This window comes from Oncorhynchus tshawytscha, linkage group LG15, assembly GCF_018296145.1.
Source record: "Oncorhynchus tshawytscha isolate Ot180627B linkage group LG15, Otsh_v2.0, whole genome shotgun sequence".
NCBI lineage: Eukaryota > Metazoa > Chordata > Actinopteri > Salmoniformes > Salmonidae > Oncorhynchus > Oncorhynchus tshawytscha.
Genome location: NC_056443.1, coordinates 35,509,448 through 35,528,727, shown reverse-complemented (window position 1 = coordinate 35,528,727; position 19,280 = coordinate 35,509,448). Strand labels below are relative to the sequence as shown.

Below are 19,280 nucleotides of genomic sequence, written 5' to 3'. Positions count from 1 at the left end.
GCTAACTGTTGCCAGGTAACGGCACTGTGTGCACTTTGTGAAGTTCTCAGCTGGCTGGTGGTGGGTCTGCTGTTTTTGATTGAAGTACGCTCAGCGGGTTGGTGTGCATGAGAGCACCATAAATGGTCAATGATTCCAAGCCAGAAACAGGGCACCTCAGCACTATGGGAATGCAGGTGGAAAACTCACAGTGACTCAGGAGAATGTTCTAAAACATGGCTTAAATCAATTAAATGCCCAGTGCAGTCAAAATTCAGTTGTTTTTTTTGTTGTTTGTTTTTGTATCATATTGTACAGCAGCTGATAATACGACCACTATATACATGTGAAAAAAATGAAACAGTTTTATTATAGGGTAGCCTAGTGGTTAGAGCATTGAACTAGTAACCAGAAGGTTGCAAGTTCAAATCCCAGAGCTGACAAGTTAAAAATCTGTTGTTCTGCCCCTGAACAGGCAGTTGACCCACTGTTCCTAGGCCGTCATTGAAAAGAATACATTTTCTTAACTGACTTGCCTCATTAAATAAATGTAAAATTTAAAAAAATATTTGCATGTTAAAAATACAATCTACATAGGACCTTCTAATCAGCCTGTTTGCATTGGCGGGAGTTTGGGTTTGCCTGGTGACATCACCAGACGGTAAATTGGTTAATAGACTAATAAGAAAGAGAGTTCCAAACCTCTCTGTCTAAAACAGCTACTATTCACTTTTCCCTTCCCTCACTCAGACCACTCCCAGACAGTCGTAGCAACATTTTGCTTGAGAAATAGTGTTTTGCTAAATATTTGAATGGAAAACTATTACAGTAGGGTACTTACTTGCTACCCAGAAATGATTTGATATTGCTATAAAAAAAACACTGCATATGTCCTGCATCATGTCATATACTTTCATCATATTTAATTCTATTCTCCAGAACCACTGAGTCTGGTTGAGTGCAGCTATAGGCTTCTAATTAGTTTACTGCATAGTAAAAGTGTAATATCTCACCTCACTGGACACAGTAGGACACCTGTCTACACCCATGTCTTTTCATAGTAGTCTGGGAGAAGAAAAAAATATATATATAACTAGTCGATAGCAGATGTGTGTGGAGAACTGTTAACACATTTGACCATCATCTGACATCTGACAGTGCATGCACCACAAAACCACACGCGTTCCAGCATCATACTAATAACTCAGTGCAGTAGAGCATGGTCCAACTCAGTTAGGAATGTCCAATTGTTCTGACTGTATAGTGGACTCAATGTTGGGAGTCCTCGTCTTGACACGTCCAGAGTGTTTCAGTAGCCTTATAATAGACTGGTTAGGGATTAAGGCCACAGCAGGACAGTTCAGTAACCTAGTAATGGAGTTGTTAGGGTTTAAACCCACAGCGGGACAGTTCAGTAACCTAGTAATGGAGTTGTTAGGGTTTAAACCCACAGCAGGACAGTTTAGTAACCTAGTAATGGAGTTGTTAGGAATTAAACCCACAGCAGGACAGTTCAGTAACCTAGTAATGGAGTTGTTAGGGTTTAAACCCACAGCAGGATAGTTCAGTAACCTAGTAATGCAGTTGTTAGGGATTAAACCCACAGCAGGACAGTTCAGTAACCTAATAATGGAGTTGTTAGGAATTAAACCCACAGCTGGACAGTTCAGTAACCTAATAATGGAGTTGTTCGGGTTTAAACGCACTGCAGCACAGTTCAGTAACCTAGTAATGGAGTTGTTAGGGTTTAAACCCACAGCAGGACAGTTCAGTAATCTAGTAAGGGGTTGTTAGGGTTTAAACCCACAGCAGGACAGGCCAGTAACCTAGTAATGGAGTTGTTAGGGTTTAAACCCACAGCAGGAGAGTTCAGTAACCTAGTAATGGAGTTGTTAGGAATTAAACCCACAGCAGGACAGTTCAGCAACCTAGTAATGGAGTAATTGGACAGTTGTTGGAGTTGTTAGGTTTAAACCCACAGCAGGACAGTTCAGTGATCTAGTAAGGGGTTGTTAGGGTTTAAACCCACAGCAGGACAGTTCAATAGCCTAGTAATGGAGTTGTTAGGGTTTAAACCCACAGCAGGACAGTTCAGTGACCTAATAATGGAGTTGTTAGGAATTAAACCCACAGCAGGACAGTTCAGTGACCTAATAATGGAGTTGTTAGGAATTAAACCCACAGCAGGATAGTTCAGTAGCCAAGTAATGGAGTTGTTAGAATTAAACCCACAGCAGGACAGTTCAGTAACCTAATAATGGAGTTGTTAGGGTTTAAACCCACAGCAGGACAGTTCAGTGACCTAATAATGGAGTTGTTCATGGGTTTAAAACCCACAGCAGCACAGTTCAGTAACCTAGTAATGGAGTTGTTACGGTTTAAACCCACAGCAGGACAGTTCAGTAATCTAGTAAGGGGTTGTTAGGGTTTGAACCCACAGCGGGACAGTACAGTAACCTAGTAATGGAGTTGTTAGGGTTTAAACCCACAGCAGGACAATTCAGTGATCTAGTAAGGGGTTGTTAGGGTTTAAACCCACAGCAGGACAGTTCAATAACCTAGTAATGGAGTTGTTAGGGGTTAAACCCACAGCAGGAGAGTTCAGTAACCTAGCAATGGAGTTGTTAGGAATTAAACCCACAGCAGGACAGTTCAGTAACCTAGTAATGGAGTTGTTAGGGTTTAAACCCACAGCAGGACAGTTCAGTAATCTAGTAATGGGGTTGTTAGTACCCACAGCAGGACAGTTCAATAGGGGTTGTTAGGAATTAAACCCACAGCAGGACAGTTCAGTAACCTAAGTAATGGATTTGTTAGCGTTTACACCCACAGCAGGACAGTTCAGTGACCTAATAATGGAGTTGTTAGGGTTTAAACCCACAGAAGGACAGTTCAGTAAAAAGTAATGGAGTTGTTAGGAATTAAACCCACAGCAGGACAGTTCAGTAACCTAATAAATTAACCCACAGCAGGACAGTTCAGTTAAATCAGCAGGATAGTTCAGTTAAACCCACAGCAGGACAGTTCAGTAACCTAATAATGGAGTTGTTAGGGTTTAAACCCACAGCAGGACAGTTCAGTAACCTAGTAATGGAGTTGTTAGCACAGGTAAAGGTTGTTAAACCCACAGCAGGACAGTTCAGTAACCTAGTAATGGAGTTGTTAGGTTTAAACCCACAGCAGGACAGTTCAGTAATCTAGTAAGGGGTTGTTAGGGTTTGAACCCACAGCGGGACAGTACAGTAACCTAGTAATGGAGTTGTTAGGGTTTAAACCCACAGCAGGACAATTCAGTGATCTAGTAAGGGGGTTGTTAGGGTTTAAACCCACAGCAGGACAGTTCAATAACCTAGTAATGGAGTTGTTAGGGGTTAAACCCACAGCAGGAGAGTTCAGTAACCTAGCAATGGAGTTGTTAGGAATTAAACCCACAGCAGGACAGTTCAGTAACCTAGTAATGGAGTTGTTAGGGTTTAAACCCACAGCAGGACAGTTCAGTAGTCTAGTAAGGGGGTTGTTAGGAATTAAACCCACCGCAGGACAGTTCAGTAACCTAGTAATGGATTTGTTAGCGTTTAAACCCACAGAAGGACAGTTCAGTGACCTAATAATGGAGTTTTTAGGGTTTTATCCCACAGAAGGACAGTTCAGTAACCTAGTAATGGAGTTGTTAGGAATTAAGTCCACAGCAGGACAGTTCAGTAACCTAATAATGGAGTTGTTAGGGTTTAAACCCACAGCAGGACAGTTCAGTGACCTAATAATGGAGTTGTTTAGGTTAAACCCACAGCAGACAGTTCAGTAACCTAGTAATGGAGTTGTTAAGGGGGTTTTAAACCCACAGCAGGACAGTTCAGTAATCTAGTAATGGGGTTGTTAGGGTTTAAAACCCACAGCAGGACAGTTCAGTAACCTAGTAATGGAGTTGTTAGGTTTAAACCCACAGCAGGACAGTTCAGTAATCTAGTAATGGGGTTGTTAGGGTTTAAACCCACAGCAGGACAGTTCAGTAACCTAGTAATGGAGTTGTTAGGGTTTAAACCCACAGCAGGACAGTTCAGTGACCTAGTAATGGGTTTGTTAGGGTTTAAACCCACAGCAGGACAGTTCAGTAACCTAAGTAATGGAGTTGTTAGGGTTTAAACCTAGTAATGGAGTTGTTTAGGTTTAAATCCAGCACAGCAGGAGGACAGTTCAGTAACCTAGTAATGGAGTTGTTAGGAATTAAACCCACAGCAGGACAGTTCAGTAACCTAGTAATGGAGTTGTTAGGGATTAAACCCACAGCAGGACAGTTCAGTAACCTAATAATGGAGTTGTTAGGAATTAAACCCACAGCAGGACAGTTCAGTGACCTAATAATGGAGTTGTTAGGGTTTAAACCCACAGCAGGACAGTTCAGTGACCTAATAATGGAGTTGTTTAGGTTTAAACGCACAGCAGCACAGTTCAGTAACCTAGTAATGGAGTTGTTAGGGTTTAAACCCACAGCAGGACAGTTCAGTAATCTAGTAAGGGGGTTGTTAGGGTATAAAACCACAGCAGGACAGGTCAGTAACCTAGTAATGGAGTTGTTACGGTTTAAACCCACAGCAGGACAGTTCAGTAATCTAGTAAGGGGGTTGTTAGGGTTTAAACCCACAGCGGGACAGTTCAGTAACCTAGTAATGGAGTTGTTAGGGTTTAAACCCACAGCGGGACAGTTCAGTAACCTAGTAATGGAGTTGTTAGGGTTTAAACCCACAGCAGGACAGTTCAGTGATCTAGTAAGGGGGTTGTTAGGGTTTAAACCCACAGCAGGACAGTTCAATAACGTAGTAATGGAGTTGTTAGGGTTTAAACCCACAGCAGGAGAGTTCAGTAACCTAGCAATGGAGTTGTTAGGAATTAAACCCACAGCAGGACAGTTCAGTAACCTAGTAATGGAGTTGTTAGGGTTTAAACCCACAGCAGGACAGTTCAGTAATCTAGTAAGGGGGTTGTTAGGAATTAAACCCACAGCAGGACAGTTCAGTAACCTAGTAATGGATTTGTTAGCATTTACACCCACAGAAGGACAGTTCAGTGACCTAATAATGGAGTTTTTAGGGTTTTATCCCACAGAAGGACAGTTCAGTAACCTAGTAATGGAGTTGTTAGGAATTAAGTCCACAGCAGGACAGTTCAGCAACCTAGTAATGGAGTTGTTAGGGTTTTAACCCACAGCGTGACAGTTCAGTAACCTAGTAATGGAGTTGTTAGGAATTAAACCCACAGCAGGACTGTTTAGTAACCTAGTAATGGAGATGTTAGGAATTAAACCCACAGCAGGACAGTTCAGTAACCAAGTAATGGAGTTGTTAGGAATTAAACCCACAGCAGGACAGTTTAGTAACCTAGTAATGGAGATGTTAGGAATTAAACCCACAGCAGGACAGTTCAGTAACCAAGTAATGGAGTTGTTAGGAATTAAACCCACAGCAGGACAGTTCAGTAACCTAATAATGGAGTTGTTAGGGTTTAAACCCACAGCAGGAGAGTTCAGTGACCTAATAATGGAGTTGTTAGGAATTAAACCCACAGCAGGACAGTTCAGTAACCTAATAATGGAGTTGTGAGGGTTTAAACCCACAGCAGCACAGTTCAGTAACCTAGTAATGGAGTTGTTGGGAATTAAACCCACAGCAGGACAGTTCAGTAACCTAGTAATGGAGTTGTTAGGGACTGAACCCACAGCGTGACAGTTCAGTAACCTAGTAATGGAGTTGTTAGGGTGTAAACCCACAGCAGGATAGTTCAGTAACCTAGTAATGCAGTTGTTAGGGATTAAACCCACAGCAGGACAGTTCAGTAACCTAATAATGGAGGTGTTAGGGTTTAAACCCACAGCAGGACAGTTCAGTAACCTAGTAATGGAGTTGTTAGGCGTTAATCCCACAGCAGGACAGTTCAGTAATCTAGTAAGGGGGTTGTTAGGGTTTAAACCCACAGCGTGACAGTTCAATAACCTATTAAGGGGGTTGTTAGGGTTTAAACCCACAGCAGGACAGTTCAGTAACCTAGTAATGCAGTTGTTAGGGATTAAACCCACAGCTGGACAGTTCAGTAACCTAATAATGGAGGTGTTAGGGTTTAATCCCACAGCAGGACAGTTCAGTAATCTAATAATGGAGTTGTTAGTGTTTAAACCCACAGCAGGACAGTTCAGTAACCTAGTAATGGAGTTGTTAGGGTTTAAACCCACAGCAGGACAGTTCAGTAACCTAGTAATGCAGTTGTTAGGGTTTAATCCCACAGCAGGACAGTTCAGTAACCTAGTAATGCAGTTGTTAGGGTTTAAACCCACAGCAGGCAGTTCAGTAACCTAGTAATGCAGTTGTTAGGGTTTAATCCCACAGCAGGACAGTTCAGTAACCTAGTAATGCAGTTGTTAGGGTTTAAACCCACAGCAGGACAGTTCAGTAACCTTTCTCAGTTGATGAGAATGAACACATGATAAAATACCATAAATTGTCACCCCGAAACAGTTAGATTAAAGGTTCAAATAATTCAACTGAACTTTTGGATTGTCTTGAAAATGTGCCAAACTCTCAGTTTTGCCTCACCACAGTAATTAGGCACCTGAGTAGACTTTTAATCAGATCTCCTCTACCCTTGTATTTTTTTTCATATTTTTTTTACTCTTCTACTTTTTCACTCATTGTTTTACAGTCCTTACTGACTGTCAGCAACTGCCTTGATTTTCTAGTGCAGCTATGACACACAACCTGCCGTTGACAGACACCAGTGACAGATCTGTAGAGTTGGCTTGACTCAGATAAGATAAAAGCTAAGGTGAGAAAGTCATCGAGGTTGAATTAGCCAGCTGGCGGTTCAGCTTGCCAGCTCTGGAGTTGCTAGGCTTCTCTGTTTGTTTCGGTGCAGTTTTGGCATCGGCTTGGGGGTTTCACATTGCTTTGGATGGATGTTTTACCGCTTCATCTGTTCAGTTCCTGTTGTGCTAAATGGTGAGTTGTGAAATCCACACTCCTCTGAATTTCTACATGGCTAAATTCAGATCTACTTAGACAGCTTTAACTTAGAATCCGCGGTCTTAAACTAAAGGCCTGCGTGCCGAATTCGGCCCCCACATTAATGTGGCATGTGGTAGTCTTAGTAGATGTGTCCGGCGGTTGCAAAAAAATGTTTAATAAAATTATTATTTTAATTTGGAAAGTTATCTTTTCTAGCAAATTCATCAGGGATATCAATGATGTTGTATACATAGTAAGTATTCGCATGAGGCCTGGTAGAAGTAGGCCGTCATTGTAAATAGGAATTTGTTCTTTAACTGACTTGCCTAGTTAAATAAAGGTTTGATTGCACATTCGTTGACACTGGATTAAATCTGTATGCGTTCTTAGCTTGGACATTGACGACAAAAAAACTAACATTTTACTTTGCTAGTTGAATATACTGCCAGGTCGCAGTTGTAAATGAGAACTTGTTCTCAACTAGCCTACCTGGTTAAATAAAGGTGAAATAAAATAAAATAAAAAACCTCCTATTCTTCCCCTTGTAGGGACACAATTCTTCACGTTCATGTCCTGCATCATTGTACAAATGAAGAGCACTGGTTTTCAATTCACTGCACAGTGAACAAGAGTTTTTAGATCATAGGTATCCTATCCCTGCTAAGCTTTACTATAACCCTCCTTGTTCTATTTGTTGAATACTATCATAGCATCAAATAGAGTCTACACTCAGGCCACCCCTAAATCTGTTTTAGTGACATCACTTCCTGGTTGTAAAGTGGTTTTCTGTTTAACGAGAGGTCTTGTAACAAATGACAAAATCTCTGTTACAACCAGGTTAAATACGTCTTTTTCATGACGACAATGTATTTATCTGGTTACTAAAAAAAAGACCATGACGTCATTGCGACCAGTTTTGCCCCGCTGGGTTACTTCCTGTGTGCTGTAACCAATCCCGTTCCTGAACCTATCTTTGAGCCTATCAATTCCCAGAGCATCACTGTATGAGAAAGAAGCCTCATCATTCTCATGTCGTTTTTTTTTCTTCACAGTTCAACCTCTTGCTAGAGAAAAACCAGGATCAGAATTCTTCATGTCATTCTAATCTGACATATACAGTGGGGCAAAAAAGTATTTAGTCAGCCACCAATTGTGCAAGTTCTCCCACTTAGAAAGATGAGAGAGGCCTGTAATTTTCATCGTAGGTACACTTCAACTATGACAGACAAAATGAGGGGAAAAAATCCAGAAAATCACATTGTAGGATTTTTAATGAATTTATTTGCAAATTATGGTGGAAAATAAGTATTTGGTCAATAACAAAAGTTTATCTTAATACTTTGTCATTGCCAACAGAGGGTATATAACAGAGGTCAAACGTTTTCTGTAAGTCTTCACAAGGTTTTCACACACTCTTGCTAGAGAAAAACCAGGATCAGAATTCTTCATGTCATTCTAATCTGACATATACGTCATAATGCAGCACGTTCTCCTCTTGCTCACATCTCCAAGTTGAAAAGTTCAAACGTAAAACAGAAGGTAGAAGCTGCCAGGGGAGGACGGCCATAAAACTCAGTGGGCCGTAGATTACATAGAGAAACGTAGTATGCTTACAAAGGAAAGTGTACGTTGTGGAGGGAGGGAGGGAGGGAGGGAGGGAGGGAGGGAGGGAGGGAGGGGAGGGAGGGAGGGAGGGAGGGAGGGGAGGGAGGGAGGGAGGGAGGGGGAGGGGGAGGGAGGGAGGGAGGGAGGGAGGGAGGGAGGGAGGGAGGAGGGAGGGAGGGAGGGAGGGAGTTAAGTGATGCTTGTATCGGTTGTGTGTATTATATTTCAAAGGTTTTTTACCTTGGCTTCAAGTGTATTTCACATACTTGTAACGTAAATGACTGAATTACTGAGCTTATCAGACCATTTCAGACTCCATTTCTCTGTTTCAATGTCCTACATCATCTGTCAGGTACGGTAGCTATTTATAATTACTGAAGGTTAATGAAAAATACATGAACGTCTCTCTCTCTCTCTCTCTCTCTCTCTCTCTCTCTTTCTCTTTCTTTCCCACTCTCCTCCTCATCTCCTCCTCTTTAGGTCCGCACGTTATTTGTCAGTGGACTACCTCTGGATATAAAGCCGCGGGAGCTGTATCTCCTGTTCAGACCATTTAAGGTGTGTGCACGCGTTAACATGGATGATATGAAACAATTGATAAGGCCTCTGTTCAAACAGGCCTCCATTAGTGACGAGGAAATAAATGGCAATGGAAAACTGCCTGCATTCCTCAACCTGGAATAGAATCAAAACTAAACCTGTAATCATATGGGGGGAATACCAGGTGTCTCCAAAAAAAAGTAGTTTTGAGAGAATAACACATGGTCAGTGTAGTTACAGAACATAAACAAGCATTTTCATGGCACAGGAACTATGCATGTGGCTACCAAGTGTAATAACACCACAGATCCATCTGATACAGCGCTTAGGTCATTGCACTGGGTGTGTACATTGAGAGGATATATCATGTAAGTGTTTAAAAAAACAGTACATTTTGGCTAATCAGGTACCTTTTCAAGGGGGCCTCAACATATGTTTTTTTTCTTCTTTTTTCTCACGACTAACCAACGACCCGTAACACTAACACGCTTAGGCATTTCTGAGACTTTGAGTCAAAATATGTAAATGAATAAACATATAAAACATTTACAATGTTTTTATTAACACCGTATGTCAAGTCAAATTAATGTTACATTGACATCATCAGAAGAACCACATTTGAATTTGATTTGATTTGATCATTGTCATGTTGAATACTATCATAGCATCAAATAGAGTCTATACTGTCATGTTGTTTCTTCTCATAACATCAAATAGAGTCTATACTGTCATGTTGTTTCTTCTCATAACATCAAATAGAGTCTATACTGTCATGTTGAATGCTCTCATAACATCAAATAGAGTCTATACTGTCATGTTGTTTCTTCTCATAACATTTCTTCATGTTCATAACATCAAATAGAGTCTATACTGTCATGTTGTTTCTTCTCATAACATCAAATAGAGTCTATACTGTCATGTTGTTTCTTCTCATAACATCAAATAGAGTCTATACTGTCATGTTGTTTCTTCTCATAACATCAAATAGAGTCTATACTGTCATGTCTATTGTTTCTTCTCATAACATCAAATAGAGTCTATACTGTCATGTTGTTTCTTCTCATAACATCAAATAGAGTCTATACTGTCATGTTGTTTCTTCTCATAACATCAAATAGAGTCTATACTGTCATGTTGTTTCTTCTCATAACATCAAATAGAGTCTATACTGTCATGTTGTTTCTTCTCATAACATCAAATAGAGTCTATACTGTCATGTTGTTTCTTCTCATAACATCAAATAGAGTCTATACTGTCATGTTGTTTCTTCTCATAACATCAAATAGAGTCTATACTGTCATGTTGAATGCTCTCATAACATCAAATAGAGTCTATACTGTCATGTTGTTTCTTCTCATAACATCAAATAGAGTCTATACTGTCATGTTGTTTCTTCTCATAACATCAAATAGAGTCTATACTGTCATGTTGTTTCTTCTCATAACATCAAATAGAGTCTATACTGTCATGTTGTTTCTTCTCATAACATCAAATAGAGTCTATACTGTCATGTTGTTTCTTCTCATAACATCAAATAGAGTCTATACTGTCATGTTGTTTCTTATCATAACATCAAATAGAGTCTATACTGTCATGTTGTTTCTTCTCATAACATCAAATAGAGTCTATACTGTTATGTTGTTTCTTCTCATAACATCAAATAGAGTCTATACTGTCATGTTGAATACTATCATAGCATCAAATAGAGTCTATACTGTCATGTTGTTTCTTCTCATAACATCAAATAGAGTCTATACTGTCATGTTGAAGACTATCATGGCATCAAATAGAGTCTATACTGTCATGTTGAATACTATCATAGCATCAAATAGAGTCAATACTGTCATGTTGAAGACTATCATGGCATCAAATAGAGTCTATACTGTCATGTTGAATACTATCATAGCATCAAATAGAGTCAATACTGTCATGTTGAAGACTATCATGGCATCAAATAGAGTCTATACTGTCATGTTGAATACTATCATAGCATCAAATAGAGTCTATACTGTTATGTTGAATACTATCATATCATCAAATAGAGTCTATACTGTTATGTTGAATACTATCATAGCATCAAATAGTATATACTTATCCATGTTTTTGCTGTTTATGCTAACAATTTGTCTTGGTCTTTGTTTTAGGGTTATGAGGGATCATTGATAAAACTCACCTCAAAACAGGTAAGTAAAAAATACATCATTTTTCCACACGGTGTAGTTTAGACATGGCTCAGTCCCTCAGCAGGCTGTTTCAGTGTAGTATAGACATGGCTCAGTCCCTCAGCAGGCTGTTTCAGTGTAGTATAGACATGGCTCAGTCCCTCAGCAGGCTGTTTCAGTGTAGTATAGACATGGCTCAGTCCCTCAGCAGGCTGTTTCAGTGTAGTTTAGACATGGCTCAGTCCCTCAGCAGGCTGTTTCAGTGTAGTTTAGACATGGCTCAGTCCCTCAGCAGGCTGTTTCAGTGTAGTTTAGACATGGCTCAGTCCCTCAACAGGCTGTCTCAGTGTAGTATAGACATGGCTCAGTCCCTCAGCAGGCTGTTTCAGTGTAGTTTAGACATGGCTCAGTCCCTCAGCAGGCTGTTTCAGTGTAGTTTAGACATGGCTCAGTCCCTCAGCAGGCTGTTTCAGTGTAGTTTAGACATGGCTCAGTCCCTCAACAGGCTGTTTCAGTGTAGTTAAGACATGGCTCAGTCCCTCAACAGGCTGTTTCAGTGTAGTTTAGACATGGCTCAGTCCCTCAACAGGCTGTTTCAGTGTAGTTAAGACATGGCTCAGTCCCTCAACAGGCTGTTTCAGTGTAGTTTAGACATGGCTCAGTCCCTCAACAGGCTGTTTCAGTGTAGTTTAGACATGGCTCAGTCCCTCAACAGGCTGTTTCAGTGTAGTTAAGACATGGCTCAGTCCCTCAGCAGGCTGTTTCAGTGTAGTTTAGACATGGCTCAGTCCCTCAACAGGCTGTTTCAGTGTAGTTTAGACATGGCTCAGTCCCTCAACAGGCTGTTTCAGTGTAGTTTAGACATAGCTCAGTCCCTCAACAGGCTGTTTCAGTGTAGTTTAGACATGGCTCAGTCCCTCAACAGGCTGTTTCAGTGTAGTTAAAAAATAATAATAATAAAATACCACATCACAGCACTATGGAACTGACCTAAATACCTGTAGCATCGCCATCCTGAGCACATCTGGTGTTTGGGTTAAAGTTTGAGATAAGATGTGCCCTTGGCATTAGGATATCAGGGGCCTGCTGGGAGAAAGCAATTACAAGCAAAGCCTCAGTAGAGTAAGGACGTACCTCTCCTTATGTTATGATAGTTTTATTGAAGTGTATGAAAGTGTATTCTTATTTTGTGTGTGTCTGGTGGATGCTGGTGGGTGTGAGTGTAGTGTGGGGAATTACATTAGAAATGCAAAACAAGTTTATGAGAACTGGAGGAACCTCCATTAGACAACTGGAGGAAACTTTATCAAGAGGACGTTTTTTAAATGAATAAGTCCAAAGGTCACATAATATATCTCAGTTAACCCTTTATGGGTGGGTAGACTGTAACACGTTACACTATATCTCAGTTAACCCTTTATGTGTGTGGTGTACTGTAAAACAGCAAATGGTTTAGTTTGATTATATTTACTAGACATGGGGGAGGACGTGAGGCCCATCTGATGTTAATAATGACTGTTCAATTTATTTAACAGAGTGGAGTGATGAATTTCTAAAAAGTCCACGTATTTAGCTAAAGTGAAGGATTAAATTGAAACATTAGCTGGAGGACACTCCAACATGGCTGCTGAGGTGAAAGGTTAAATTGAAGCCTTAGTGCGGAGGAAAATCCATCTGGAGCTAATTTATGAGCTGAATGGCACGATTGCTACTGTAGAGGGAAAACTGTGGTTGAAGCCTTAGCTGGAGGAATTGTTGCATTTCCGTTGTCGTTGCACCTGCATTCAGCAGCATCTATGAAGCACATTATTATTATGAACAGTGCTGACATCAAACGGAAGAACCAAGGACACAGGTGGTTCCGAATGTTGTGAGATTCTCGCTAGTGTTTACAGAAGAACTTCGGTAGCCATGAAGTGCTTTGAATGGCTGGTCATGGCTCACATCAACACCATCATTCCGGGAAACCCCACGCCAATTTGCATACCGCCCAAACAGATCCACAGATGACGCGATCTCAATCGCACTCCACACTGCCCTTTCCCACCTGGACAAAAGGAACACCTATGTGAGAATGCTGTCCATTGATTACAGCTTCGTTTTCAACACCACAGTGCCCACAAAGCTCATCACTAAGTTAAGGACCCTGGAACTAAACACCTCCCTCTGCAACTGGACCCTGGACTTCCTGCCGCCCCCAGGTAGTAAGGGTAGGCAACAACACATCTGCCACGCTGATCCTCAACACTGGGGCCCCTCAGGGGTGTGTGCTTAGTCCCCTCCTGTACTCTCTGTTCACCCACGACTGCGTGGCCAAGTACGATTCCAACATCATCATTAAGTTTGCTGATGACACAACAGTGGTAGGCCTGATCACCGACAACAATGAGACAGCCTATAGGGAGGAGGTCAGAGACCTGGCAATGTGGTGTCAGGACAACAACCTCTCCCTCAATGTGAGCAAGATAAAGACTATAGGACTATAGGAAAAGAAGGGCCAAACAGGTCCCATTAACATTGACTGGGCTGAATTGGAGCGGACCGAGAGTTTCACATCGCCAACCAACTATCATGGTCTAAACACACCAAGACAGTTGTGAAGTGAGCATGACAACACTCCCCCCCCTCAAGAGACTGAAAAGATTTGGCATGGGTCCACAGATCCTCAAAAAGTTCTACAGCTGCACCATCGAGAGCATCCTGACCGGTATTACAACTGCTCGTCACTGAGCATGACAACACATTTCCCCCCCTTAAGAGACTTAAAAAATTTGGCTTGGGTCCACAGATCCTCAAAAAGTTCTACAGATGCACCATCGAGAGCATCCTGACCGGTATTGCAACTGCTCGGCATCTGACCGTAAGGCGCTACAGAGGGTAGTGCGTACTGCCCAGTACATCACTGGGTCCAAGCTTCCTGCCATCCAGGACCTATATCCTAGGCGTGTCAGAGGAAGGCACAAAAAATATTCAAAGACTCCAGTCACCCAAGTCATAGACTGTTCTCTCTGCTACCGCACGGCAAGAGGTATCGGAGCGCCAAGTCTAGGACCAAAAGGCTCCTTAACAGATTCTACCTCCAAGCCATGAGACTGCTGAAAAATTTGATCAAATGCCCCCCCCCCCCACACACACACCCCCACACACACACACACACACTGTGTTTTCACACTGCTGCTACTCGCTGTTTATTATCTATGCATATTCTTTACAAATGACCTCAACTAACCTGTGCCAACACACATTGACTCGGTACCGGTACCCCCTGTATATAGCCTCGTTGTTTTTATGTAATTTCCTTGTGTTATTTTTAGATTTGATTTAATAATAATAATAATAATAATAACTTTAGTTTATTTAGTAAGTATTTTCGTAACTCTATTTCTTGAACTGCATTTTTAGATAATGGCTGGTAAGTAAGCATTTCACAGTCAGGTCTACATTTGTTGGTTAAGGGCTTGTAAGTAAGCATTTCACAGTAAGGTCTACATCTGTTGGTTAAGGGCTTGTAAGTAAGCATTTCACAGTAAGGTCTACATCTGTTGGTTAAGGGCTTGTAAGTAAGCATTTCACAGTAAGGTCTACATCTGTTGGTTAAGGGCTTGTAAGTAAGCATTTCATAGTATGTTCTACATCTGTTGGTTAAGGGCTTGTAAGTAAGCATTTCACAGTAAGGTCTACATCTGTTGGTTAAGGGCTTGTAAGTAAGCATTTCACAGTAAGGTCTACATCTGTTGGTTAAGGGCTTGTAAGTAAGCATTTCACAGTCAGGTCTACATCTGTTGGTTAAGGGCTTGTAAGTAATCATTTCACAGTCAGGTCTACATCTGTTGGTTAAGGGCTTGTAAGTAAGCATTTCACAGTCAGGTCTACATCTGTTGGTTAAGGGCTTGTAAGTAATCATTTCACAGTCAGGTCTACATCTGTTGGTTAAGGGCTTGTAAGTAAGCATTTCACAGTCAGGTCTACATCTGTTGGTTAAGGGCTTGTAAGTAAGCATTTCACAGTAAGGTCTACATCTGTTGGTTAAGGGCTTGTAAGTAAGCATTTCACAGTCAGGTCTACATCTGTTGGTTAAGGGCTAAGTTAAGGTCTACATCTGTTGGTTAGGGCTTGTAAGTAAGCATTTCACAGTAAGGTCTACATCTGTTGGTTAAGGGCTTGTAAGTAAGCATTTCACAGTAAGGTCTACATCTGTTGGTTAAGGGCTTGTAAGTAAGCATTTCACAGTCAGGTCTACATCTGTTGGTTAAGGGCTTGTAAGTAAGCATTTCATAGTAAGGTCTACATCTGTTGGTTAGGGCTTGTAAGTAAGCATTTCACAGTAAGGTCTACATCTGTTGGTTAAGGGCTTGTAAGTAAGCATTTCACAGTCAGGTCTACATCTGTTGAATTTAAATTGATTTGATTTGACCTGGTTTTAGGATAAGGACCTGCAATTGTAACAGCAAGCAACTGTATTGTTTTTATAAATCTTTTAAAATTATTTTATTTCACCTTTATTTAACCAGGTAAGCTAGCTGAGAACAAGTTCTCCTTTACAACTGCGACCTGGCCAAGATAAAGCAAAGCAGTGCGACACGAACAACAACACAGAGTAACACGTGGAATAAACAAACCTACAGTCAATAACACAATAGAAAAAAAAGAAACTCTATGTACAGTGTGTGCAAATAGCGTGAGGAGGAAAGGCAATAAATGGGCCATAGTAGCGAAGTAATTACAATTTAGCAAATTAACACTGGAGTGATAGATGGGCAGATGATGATGTGCAAGTAGTGATATTGGTGTGCAAAAGAGCAGAAAAGTAAATAAAAACAATATGGGGATGAGGTAGGTACATTGGGTGGGCTATTTACAGATGGGCTATGTACAGCTGCAGCGATCGGTTGGCTGCTCAGATAGTTGATGTTTAAAGTTTGTGAAGGAAATATAAGTCTCCAGCTTCAGCGATTTTTGCAATTAGTTCCAGTCATTGGCTGCAGAGAACTGTAAGGAAAGGCGGCCAAAGGAAGTGTTGACTTTGGGGATGACCAGTGAGACATACCTGCTGTTTAAAGTTAGTGAGGGAAATATAAGTCTCCAGCTCTGGCGATGTAACAAAATGGATGACTGCAGTGTAGCCGTTATCATGAGTACACGTTGCATGCATTGCTAAGGCATGAGAATATAAATGTCTGTATTCTTATTTTACATTTATGTAGTTCTTTGCCTGCCTATTATGTCATGTCGTTTGGCTCTCAGATAGCGTGCTTGCAGACACTCTTGTGGGATGTTCAAAGGGGAAAGGAGATGGAAAGAAATTTGTGGGGTCATCTCTGTGTAAGGCTCTGTCTCAAATGGCACCCTATTCCCTATATAGTGCACTACTTTAGACCAGAGCCCTATGGAACACTATTCCTTATATAGTGCACTACTTTAGACCAGAGCCCTATGGAACACTATTCCCTATATAGTGCACTACTTTAGACCAGAGCCCTATGGAACACTAGCGAAAGGTTTTGACAATTGTATTATTATTTTTACCTTTGTTTAACTAGACAAGTCAGTTAAGAACAAATTCATATTTCCAACGACGGCCTAGGAACAATAATGAGTCTCTGACCGTATCTTTTCGCTCTCTGAAGTGGCTGGAAATGAGCTTGTCTGGTGTGTGTCCACTTGGAGAGCTAGGCAGTTTAGCTTACGTCAATGTACTTAATGCCAAATGACACTTAATGTCCCATAAAGAGATAACACATTCATTAAAACGGGGTAATGGTCGTCGAGATTCCTCATGGACGGGATCGGCAAACGGAAAGCTGTCTTTGCTTTTCAGTAGAAGTGAATCCTACGTCATATTCAGTTCCTCTTCAAGTTGTCAGTATTTTGAGGACTTATGTGTTTGCCTTATGCCAGATGTCATAGGATGCTTCTGTAGTTGTCATACAGTGTAACGGACTCAAGGCGTTGTTTTGAATGCCTCTCCCATGTTATGTGTTCATTGCACTGTGAGTTGATCCTTCCTGACTAATGGTAATGACAGTGCTAATGAAAATCAATCATTCCTGCAGAGAACACAGCCGTCTCCATATATAGCAAGCCGTCTTGCTCTCTCTCTCTTTCTCTCTCTCTCCCTCCCGCTCTCTGTCTTTCTAGAAAGCTTTCTACATCGCCCAATGTGGCTTAGCCTCTTGAGAACAACATGTTTAAAAACTCTCTCTACTTCCCCTCTCTTCTCTCTCTCTCTCTCTCTACTTCCCCTCTCTTCTCTCTCTCTCTCTCTCTCTCTCTCTCTCTCTCTCTCTCTACTTCCCTCTCTTCTCTCTCTCTCTCTCTCTCTCTCTCTCTACTTCCCCTCTCTCTCTCTCTCTCTCTCTCTCTCTCTCTACTTCCCCTCTCTTCTCTCTCTCTCTCTCTCTCTCTCTCTACTTCCCCTCTCTTCTCTCTCTCTCTCTCTCTCTCTCTCTTCTCTCTCTCTCTCTCTCTCTCTCTCTCTCTCTCTCTCTCTCTCTTCCCTCTCTCTCTCTCTCTCTCTCTCTCTCTCTCTCCCCCTCTCTCTCCACGTCTCTTTTCTTCTCTCTCCCTCTCTGATGTTTGTGTTCAGGAATCTATGAAAAAGTGTCTCCCGTGTTCATAGCCAAAAATTGTTTTCAGCATAGAGACCTTCCTATTCCAAACCAGTACTGCGTGTTTATGTCTTTTGATACCAAACTAGTACTGCGTGTTTATGTCTTTTGATACCAAACCAGTACTGCGTGTTTATGTCTTTTGATACCAAACTAGTACTGCATGTTTATGTCTTTTGATACCAAACTAGTACTGCATGTTTGTCTTTTGATACCAAACTAGTACTGCATGTTTATGTCTTTTGATACCAAACTAGTACTGCATGTTTGTCTTTTGATACCAAACTAGTACTGCATGTTTGTCTTTTGATACCAAACTAGTACTGCATGTTTGTCTTTTGATACCAAACTAGTACTGCATGTTTGTCTTTTGATACCAAACTAGTACTGCATGTTTATGCCTTTTGCTCACACCTCTCTCCTAAATATTTGGCCCTGAACAAAAGTGAAGTCACAGAAAATGTAACACATGCACTAATGTTTTGGTGAATGAAACACAGAACAGGGATTTATGCTTGGCTGCTACAACAAATGACAAGCCTGGAGAGTTTGCAAACAAGTGAACTCCTCTTTCTGCCTCTCCCTCTTTCTCATCTCCCTCTCTTTTCCCTCTCTCTTTCTCCCTCTCTCTCCCCCTCTTCTTTCCTTTCTCCCTCTCTCTTTCTTTCAAACACACTCGCTGCCCCTTTGCCCGTATTTGGGCATAGGGAGCTATGCACCATCCAGTGAATGTTGAACTCTTGGTGGACTCCAAACTGCAGACCTCTAGTTCTCTCTCTGTCGCCATGATTTTAACACAGAGAGAGAGAGAGAGAGAGAGAGAGAGAGGGAGAGAGAGAGAGAGAGAGAGAGAGAGAGAGAGAGAGAGAGAGAGAGAGACAGAGAGAGAGAGAGAGAGAGAGACAGAGAGAGAGAGAGAGAGAGAGAGAGAGAGAGAGAGAGAGAGAGAGAGAGAGAGAGAGAGAGAGAGAGAGAGAGAGAGAGAGAGAGAGAGACAGAGAGAGAGAGAGAGAGAGAGAGAGAGAGAGAGAGAGAGAGAGAGGGAGAGAGAGAGAGAGAGAGAGAGAGAGAGAGAGAGAGAGAGAGAGAGAGAGAGAGAGAGAGAGAGAGAGAGGGAGAGAGAGAGAGAGAGAGAGAGAGAGAGAGAGAGAGAGAGAGAGAGAGAGAGAGAGAGAGAGAGAGAGAGAGAGAGAGAGAGAGAGACAGAGAGAGAGAGAGAGAGAGAGAGAGAGAGAGAGAGAGAGAGAGAGAGAGAGAGAGAGGGAGAGAGAGAGAGAGAGAGAGAGAGACAGAGAGAGAGAAAAAAAAACATGTATATGTCACTCAGACAGAGAAGTGCGGAATCAGTATTATGCCTAAAACTCTGTTTCTTTCCTTTGTTCTGTCTGTTTTTT

At 41.5% G+C, this 19,280-nt stretch overlaps 1 protein-coding gene across 4 annotated transcripts in view; it reads left to right on the top strand.

The window, feature by feature from the left end:
- Nucleotides 1-19,280, top strand: part of LOC112214851 (RNA-binding protein with multiple splicing) — a 56,781-nt gene that overhangs the window by 11,214 nt on the left and 26,287 nt on the right. For 3 of the 4 annotated variants that reach the window (XM_042298493.1, XM_042298491.1, XM_042298490.1), the window contains exons 2-3: nucleotides 9,057-9,134; nucleotides 11,261-11,299. In XM_042298493.1, coding sequence (XP_042154427.1) covers nucleotides 9,057-9,134; nucleotides 11,261-11,299 — 117 coding nt within the window. The remainder of the gene's footprint in view (nucleotides 1-9,056; nucleotides 9,135-11,260; nucleotides 11,300-19,280) is intronic. The other variant, XM_042298492.1, reaches the window with a different exon arrangement.